At 44.9% G+C, this 8787-nt stretch overlaps 1 protein-coding gene across 1 annotated transcript; it reads left to right on the top strand.

Annotated features, from left to right (window-relative positions):
• The first annotated feature begins 307 nt into the window (after positions 1 to 307).
• Positions 308 to 6236, top strand: PLK2 (polo like kinase 2). Its single transcript, XM_055422023.2, has 14 exons — positions 308 to 718; positions 1341 to 1448; positions 1592 to 1708; positions 1907 to 2036; positions 2270 to 2357; positions 2813 to 2908; positions 3017 to 3215; positions 3313 to 3460; positions 3801 to 3898; positions 4205 to 4334; positions 4563 to 4803; positions 4916 to 5045; positions 5301 to 5411; positions 5546 to 6236. Exons 1-14 carry the CDS (start codon positions 449 to 451, stop codon positions 5735 to 5737), a joined length of 2058 nt encoding a protein of 685 aa, XP_055277998.1. The 5' UTR covers positions 308 to 448; the 3' UTR covers positions 5738 to 6236.
• The last annotated feature ends 2551 nt before the right edge of the window (positions 6237 to 8787 follow it).

The following is an 8787-nucleotide window of genomic DNA, read 5'->3' as shown; positions in this document are numbered from 1 at the left end:
GCCGCGGCGCCGGCCCCCGGGCTTCTGCTTCAAACCTAGAAGTTCGGGGCATTCCAAGAACGCGGTGCGGGTCACGAGGACGGCCGGACGCCTGGGTCCGCCTCCTCACCGCGGGGAGCGCTCCCCCGCGGCCAGGCCGCCGGCTCAGGCACCCGGCTCGCGAGCGGAAACCCGGTGGCCCTTAGCGACCTCCCGCCCGGCCCCGAGCGCTCCGGAGGCCGGGGGGCGGGGCGTCGCCCGTGACGTCGCGTTCCAGCTCGATGCTCCGCCCCCTTCTCGGCCCGTATATAAGACTTCGCCCGGCGTTCGCACTCGCACAAGTGGACCGAGGCGTCGGGCGCGGGAGGTTGGCCGCGGCGGCGCGGGGGAGCTCGAGGGCAGAGGCCGGGTCGGTCGTGTGTCCGCGCCTCGGAGGTGGTGGCCGGCAGTGGTAGGCGACGAGGCGACCATGGAGCTCTTACGGACTATCACCTACCAGCCGGCCGCCAGCAGCAAGATGTGCGAGCAGGCGCTGGGCAAGGCTTGCGGCGGGGACTCGAAGAAGAAGCGGCCGCAGCCGCCCCCCGAGGAGCCGCAGCCGCCGCAGCCCCCGGCGCAGGTGCAGCCGGCGGCCCCGCACCATCATCACCACCACTCGCATTCGGGGGCCGAGGTCTCGCGGATTATCGTCGACCCCACGACGGGGAAGCGCTACTGCCGCGGCAAAGTCCTGGGAAAGGTGACGAGCGGCGGGCGCCCGGCTGCCGGGCGGGAGGGAGGTCTCCCCGAGCGTCTCCCCCACCGTCCACCCCCCACCCCGAGGCCCGGGCCGGACCCGGCTCCCCGCTCCGCCGCCGCTCCTCGAGGTCTCGGTCGTCGGATCCGGCGCGGCGTGGGGTGCTCACCTGCCCGCCTCTGGCTTTTGTGCGCTGACAGCGCGGGGGTCGCGTTCTCCATCCTTGACCGCGGCTTGTCTGCCTCCCCCACGAGCCCAGAGACACTGATCTTGAGGCCAGAAGCGAGGGTTTTCTACACCAGACCTGGCGCTCCAGATGCCTCCCCACCCCCACCCCAGAGAATTTTCTTGACACGTCTCTTCAGACCCTATTTCTCATCTCCCCGACCCCCAGCCCCGCTCCGTAAAGCTCCTCTTTGTAAAAGGAGAAGGGACACCGTTTTAACTTAACTGTTGTTAGGAGTGCTTTCCCTTCGTGAAGGAGCTTTTTAAAAAAGTAGACCGCGTCCCTCTGTCCACCCTTACTCATATTTTTGCTTATCTTTCTCATGTATTTATTTTTTAAAAAACCTGCCGTCCATGTTCCTGCCATACTCAATTCCCTCTCGGCTTTGTTTCCTTTCAGGGTGGCTTTGCAAAATGCTACGAGATGACAGATTTGACAAACAACAAAGTCTACGCTGCAAAAATTATTCCTCACAGCAGAGTAGCCAAACCTCATCAAAGGGAAAAGGTGTGTATGACTGTTGAGTAAAATATTTTCTTTGTGTGCAGAGATGGCCCTTCCCTGTTAGGAACATGTCTTCTGCATGTGTAAGCAGCTGGCTTTGCAGAGGTGAAGGAGGCTAATAAGAGTGATCTTGCTTTTCCTTTTAGATTGACAAAGAAATAGAGCTTCACAGGATTCTCCATCACAAGCACGTCGTGCAGTTTTACCACTACTTCGAGGACAAAGAAAACATCTACATTCTTTTGGAATATTGCAGTAGAAGGGTAAGTCTTCACTCATATGAGTGCATGGACTTCCCGCACACTGACCTGGCATTCCAATTGCACTTTATCTGGGAATTTGATTGTGGACATAATTATAATATGGCAGCATTACCTTTCATCGCTCATCCTGCATAAGGAAGCTACTGATGCTGGCAACTTTGTTTGACAGATTCTCATTTTTCCTTCTCCTCCTCCCAGTCCATGGCTCATATCTTGAAAGCACGGAAGGTGTTGACAGAGCCAGAAGTCCGGTATTACCTCAGGCAGATCGTGTCTGGACTAAAGTACCTTCACGAACAAGAAATCTTGCATAGAGATCTCAAACTAGGTGAGCCCTTCACTCCAAACCCTGACTTCTGTGTCAGAGAGGTGTGTGCTCTCTTTCCCTTTTCTTACATAGTTAACGCTCTTAGTTGGCATCTAGCCATTGCAGTGTTGCTTCTGAATGATGGCTCTCCTATTAAGCAGCTGGCTGCCTGCCTCTCGAGTGGATGGATGTGTGTGTACTTGGTTAGAATATTTTTTCAACAGAAATCAGACTTTTTTTCTTTTGTCATCCAGGGAACTTTTTTATTAATGAAGCCATGGAACTGAAAGTTGGGGACTTTGGTTTGGCAGCCAGGCTGGAACCCTTGGAACACAGGAGAAGGTAAGAGTCAGAAGGATACATCTTAACTAGGGTTTTGTGGAGATCAAACATGCCCTTTTTATCTTCCAATTAATGTTTCAGAGGTTAGTTGATACTAAAAGCTGTAAACTGCTACAGTGTTAATTGAAGGAAACACTTACTCAGTGCCACTATGGCCTAGGCAGAGTATCTCCTGCCCATAAGTTGATTATGAAACAAATCTTTTCTTTGCCTGAAATGTATAAAAATGTCCTGTTGTACCTGGTCTCAGTTGGCTTAAAGCACTTTGTCCTGTGACTGAAAATAATTGTATATGCATTAAAAAAAAAATTAACCAAGTCACTTGGTGAAATGTCAATTGTTCATACGCCAAAAGTCAAATGTTTCCAAATAGAAATTCAGCATAGCTTACCCAGAGAACTAAGTTTAAACAAGAGGAGAGTTCCTAGTGAAATCTTCATATTTTGTTTTCCCAGGACGATATGTGGTACCCCAAATTATCTTTCTCCTGAAGTCCTCAACAAACAAGGACACGGCTGTGAATCAGACATTTGGGCCTTAGGCTGTGTTATGTAAGTAAACTCACCAAAATAATAAAAAATCAAATTTAGATGTAGATTTTAGAACTGGAAAAGAATTGCTTTATGATGGTTCCTAAAGAGGTGTTTCCTTATATACAGGTATACAATGTTACTAGGAAGACCTCCATTTGAAACTACAAATCTGAAAGAAACTTACAGATGTATAAGAGAAGCAAGGTATACAATGCCCTCTTCATTGCTGGCTCCTGCTAAGCACTTAATAGCTAGCATGTTGTCTAAAAATCCAGAAGATCGTCCCAGTTTGGATGACATCATTCGACATGATTTCTTTTTGCAGGTTGGTGCGGGTTTTTTCTTTTTTGCATCTTTTTATTTCATGCTCTTGATCCTAATTTCTCAGCAGGTTACTGAAAGACTTTTCTTATGCTTCACAGGGCTTCACTCCAGATAGACTCTCTTCTAGCTGTTGTCACACAGTTCCAGATTTCCACTTGTCAAGCCCAGCTAAAAATTTCTTTAAGAAGGCAGCTGCTGCTCTTTTTGGTGGCAAAAAAGACAAAGCAAGATATATTGACACACATAGTAAGTTATAAGACTTTTTCTGTATCCGATATTATATATATAAAGTTGATAAGTCAGTTGAAAGAGGCTTTCATGTTAACATAATTTGGCCAGTATGTTAGTAAACTGTTGAAGTTTTGGTAGCATAATAAATCTAAACTGCAAACTGTAGTTGATAGTTTTGTTTCAGATGCATTAAAGTGTGCTTCTTGGATAATTGCAGCTGATGGCAAAGATAAAACTGTTGGTTTTGCCTTGAATGCTCTTAAGTTGGTTATTAACGCAAAAGGAGGAAATATGGCTTGCTCTGTTTCTGTCTTTGGATAGAATAATGCTCATAAGCCTTTTTCTTGATTTATAGATAAAGTGTCTAAAGAAGATGAAGAAATTTACAAGCTTAGGCATGATTTGAAAAGGACTTCGATAACTCAGCAACCCAGCAAACACAGGACAGATGAGGTATGCTAGAGAGGAATAAAGTAGTTACAAACAGTTTATATCATTTCCGTTCTTTGTTAATTATCACTTGGATCATGATATATTTACTTAAAGGTTTTTTTTCCCAACCCTTTAAATGGAAAGATTTTATCTCTTAGTTTAACAATGCATGCAGTTGAGTTATCAGAAATATCTTTTATTTGGCTTGTGTCCATTGCTTTTTGATAAGCTTTCCTAGTAATTGCTATAATCTCATCTTAAACTAGAATCCTCAACTTTAGATGAATTTTAAATGCTTGACTATCATCTGGCTCTTCTCTCTTCTAGGAACTCCAGCCACCTACCACTGCAGTTGCCAGATCTGGAACACCCGCAGTGGAAAACAAGCAGCAGATTGGAGATGCTATTCGGATGATAGTCAGAGGAACTCTTGGCAGCTGCAGCAGTAGCAGTGAATGTAAGTTGTCAATCACATTTTAAATAGTGACACTCTAAATGCCAGTGTTCAACACTAAGCAGTTGAAGTCAGCTTGGTTTTTGGCCTGATTTAACATATAAGAAGCAACTTAGAGGATTGGAGTGATTTTGAGTCCTCCATCCTTAGAATAAGTGGAGGGAGACCTAGCACCTACCATAGCCTGAGGTTTTGTTGTTAATTATTTTATAACTTTCTCTGACTTTTTAGGCCTTGAGGACAGTACCATGGGAAGTGTCGCAGACACGGTGGCAAGAGTCCTTCGAGGATGTCTAGAAAACATGCCAGAAGCTGACTGCATCCCCAAAGAGCAACTGAGCACTTCCTTTCAGTGGGTCACCAAATGGGTCGACTACTCTAACAAATACGGCTTTGGGTACCAGCTCTCAGACCACACTGTAGGAGTCCTTTTCAACAACGGTGCTCACATGAGCCTCCTTCCAGACAAAAAGTAAGTGTGTTCGGTTAAGGAAGCCCTGTCAGTTCTTCAGTTTTGCCCTAAGGAAATCGGAAAACAGTGACTGACTTTTCCTGTTTCTGTGTCTTTTCTCCCTGTTCTTTAGAACAGTTCACTATTATGCGGAGCTTGGCCAATGCTCTGTTTTCCCAGCCACAGATGCCCCTGAACAATTCATTAGTCAAGTGACGGTGCTGAAATACTTCTCTCATTACATGGAGGAGAACCTCATGGATGTAAGTAGCCTGGCTTTCAGGAAGTGGTGTTTGAAGTGTGGTCACCAGAGCAGTAGCATCTGTATGGCTTCAGCGCTTTTAGAAGTGCAGCGTCTCCTGTTCCGTCCTCAGTCTGTGGCTCAGGCTCTCTGGGTGGTGGGACAGGAATCTCCAGGCCACGCTGGCCCTTGCTTAAGTTTGAGAGGCATTTGCTTAGAAGAACTGAGTGCACACACTGCAGTCTTCCTCAGCACTAACTCTGCCAATCTCTCTCAGGGTGGAGATCTGCCTAGTGTTACTGATGTTCGAAGACCTCGGCTCTACCTCCTTCAGTGGCTAAAATCTGATAAGGCCTTAATGATGCTCTTCAATGATGGCACCTTTCAGGTAAATGAACCCTGTAAGAAAGTGCGTGTTTAGGTCCTAAGAAATGATTTTTACATAGCCAGTTCAATTATTGAGAAAACTCTTCATATCTTGACTATTTAGAGATGCTTAATATCTACATCTACTTTTTAAAGGTGAATTTCTACCATGATCATACAAAAATAATCATCTGTAGCCAAAATGAAGAATACCTTCTCACCTACATCAATGAGGACAGGATATCTACAACTTTCAGACTGACAACTCTGCTGATGTCTGGCTGTTCGTTAGAATTAAAAAATAGAATGGAATATGCTCTGAACATGCTCTTACAGAGGTGTAACTGAAAGATTTCTTGAACGGACCCTATGGGACTCCTCTTTTCCACTGTGAGACCTACACGGAAGTCAGTAGAATGATCTACAGCACGTTGAAGAAGATGGACAGGTGGTGGTACGAAAACAATCTCTCTGTGGCCCCCTGGACCTGGTGGAACCCGGAGCAGGCTGAGGCACACAGGCCTGAACTTTGGACAAGCTGAGAATGAATCGGAATGCAGTTTTCCTTGACGTACCTGTTTCTAAAGGCTTTTCAGACAATTTTGCAGAAAGGTGCATTGACTCTTAACTTCTCTCTGTGGAGAGTGCTTCGGACAGAGGACTTGGAGCTGTGAATATACTTCCTGAAGGGGAGGGAAAGGGAGGACGCTCCCATGTTGTTTAAAGGCTATAATTGGAGCAGCTTTTGGCTGCTTAACTGTGAACTATGGCCATATATATATATTTTTTGTTTTGTTAATTTTTGAAGACACTTGTGGCTGGAAAAGTGCATTCCTTGTTAATAAACTTTTTATTTATTACAGCCCAAAGAGCAGTATTTATTATCAATTTTTTTTTATGTTGACCATTTTAAACTGTTGGCAATAAAGAGTATGAAAAAGCAGAAACAGTGGTCTCCTGTCTTTTGTATGACATCAGCACCGCATCACCGCATTCTTAGATCATGGATTCTTGGCACCCTTTGGCGTGACATAGAGTGTAGAAGCAGGCTAAAAAGTTAGAACTTTAATTATTCCAGTAATAGTTTCTAGGAAGTCAATATTTAATACCTGAAATGAAGTCATATACTCTCTGAGTAGATCTGGCTTGAGAAGAGAAGAGTATAATAAAAATATCACTCTTATCACAACCAAAATAAAGGCCGCCTACTACGGGAGACCTGGGTTTGATCCCTGGGTTGGGAAGATCCCCTGGAGAAGGAAATGGTAACCCACTCCAGTATTCTTGCCTGGAGAATCCCATGGACGGAGAAGCCTGGTAGGCTACAGTCCATGGGGTCGCAAAGAGTCGGACACGACTGAGCGACTGAACGGAACGGAACGGAACTATGCAAAAGCAATTTCTCTCTGGAGTATTTCCCCAAAACTTGTTTAGCTTGGGATTGAAGGCTAGAGTAATCTTGTATAAATAGACCTCTGTTATTAAAGGTCAATAAGTTAAGGAAGTTTTATCTTTTTTTCAAAAAAATGTATTTATTTGGCTGTGTCTGGTCTTAGTTGCAGCCTGCACGATCCTTGTGTCATGAGGGATCTTTCATTGTAGCACATGGGTTCTAGTTGTGGCATGGGCTCAGTAGTTGTGGCCCACAGGTTTAGTTGCCCTGTGGCACGTGGGATCTTAGTTCCCCAACCAGGGGTCAAATCTGTGTCCTCTGTATCACAAGGTGTAATCTTAACCACTGGACCACCAGGAAGTGCCAGACTTTTACCTTAATATGGGCAAAACTCTTTTAATACTTGCACCACCTAAATGTATAACTCAGTTCAAACCATCCTAAACACTTCCATTGCCAGAAGTACTTTGTAAATAAGTCATTTTATTTTCCTTCTGGTGCATGGACGTTGAGGAATGGTATGAGTACCGAGCTATAGTTTTAAGCCCATCTTTAAACTATCAAATTATCCAAGAGGTAAATCTGAGATGGTTTTCTTTTTCAATGGGATCTCTGACAGTTGTATGAAGCTGCTCATCCTGTTTACTCTGAACTTACAGTGACCTGTATAAAGTGCAAATACTTTTTTTGTTCAATTGTAATCCTACTATAAGGAAGATATTGTCCTGAGAAAAGCAGCACCCTGATGTATTAAGCTCTATTTGCACAGGGCTCCTCTACAGAATAGTGCAGAGATGATGGTTGTAGTTTTCCAAAATTTTTCTAAAATTATTACAAACTGCACCTTACATACTTCGTTAATAAATGTCAAATCTAGAGAACTGTTTATGGATATTTTACAGTTACTAGATTAACTCCTGTTGACTGGAGTTCTCTGACCAGGTGTACAACTTCAGTCTTTGTTAAATGGTAATAGCTGAAGAAAATAGTAATAGCTGAAGAAAAATGGATAATTACACTGGGTGTGGAAAAGTAGAACCTATTATTATCTGTGAGCAGAGATATAAAAATAGGAGTTTCAAACAGTAAAAAGTGTGCTTTCATTCTTAATTTTATAGTTAAATTGCATATTACTTCACTTTCAAGATTGGGTACTTATCCATTCTTGTATGTACTGAGGATCTGTGCCTGTTCACTCAGTCATGTCTGACTCTTTGCGACCCCATGAAATGTAACCTGCCAGGCTCCTCTGTCCTTGGACTTCTTCAGGCAAGAATACTGGAGTGGGTTGCCCTTTCCTACTCGAGGGGGATCTTCCTGACCAGGGATCGAACCCACATCTCTCTCATCTCCTGCACTGCAGGTGGGGTCTTTACCACTGTGCTACTGAGGATCTACAGTCTGCCAAATCCTCAGCCTGGCACTGCAGGTGCTGAGTGAGCCCAAGCCTCTCCCTGCCCTCGAGGAAGTCACAGCAGAGTGGAGGAGACAGTACGTTTACCTGGCAGTCTGATAAGTGCTGTGATATTATGATAAAAGTATGCACTGGGTGTCGTGGGAACCAAGAACGGGAATCATGGGGCATCAGCCGTAGGCGTAGGGTGGACTCGGAGAATAGATTTCAGAGAAGGAAATTCTTTTTTATTGGGTTTTGAAAAATGAATGAGGGTTGTATAAAGGCATGAGATGGGGAAGGGTATTATAAGCAGTGGGGATAACACGTATAGATGCCCAAGGGTGAAAGAGTTCATAGAAGAATTGGGTAAGTATCATAGGTAAAGGCTGGAAGAAACAGACCTGTACCCCATGTGCCATCACAAGGCATTTAGGCTGCATCAAAAGCTACATGTAGTTACTCAAAGACTTCAAGGAAGCAAGTGACTTAGTGTATGCACGTGTCTAAGTCGCGTCAGTCATGTCCAACTCTCTGAAACCTTATGGACTGTAGCCTGCCAGGCTCCTCTGTCCATGGGATTCTCCAGGCAAGAATAGTGGAGTGAGTTGC

Source organism: Moschus berezovskii, chromosome 18 (genome assembly GCF_049115385.1).
Source record: "Moschus berezovskii isolate FMDL1 chromosome 18, NW_MosBer_1.0, whole genome shotgun sequence".
In the NCBI taxonomy this organism is placed as follows: Eukaryota; Metazoa; Chordata; class Mammalia; order Artiodactyla; family Moschidae; genus Moschus; species Moschus berezovskii.
The sequence above is the reverse complement of the archived record's forward strand: the minus strand, read 5'-3'. Positions and strand labels throughout refer to the sequence as shown.

Bases quoted from the DNA above. Each gene is read 5' to 3' on its own strand.
- PLK2 (XM_055422023.2), top strand. From the start codon at position 449: ATGGAGCTCTTACGGACTATCACCTACCAGCCGGCCGCCAGCAGCAAG. The intron at 2,909-3,016 runs GTAAGTAAACTC...CCTTATATACAG, and splicing joins TGGGCCTTAGGCTGTGTTAT to GTATACAATGTTACTAGGAA. The intron at 3,461-3,800 runs GTAAGTTATAAG...CTTGATTTATAG, and splicing joins AAGATATATTGACACACATA to ATAAAGTGTCTAAAGAAGAT.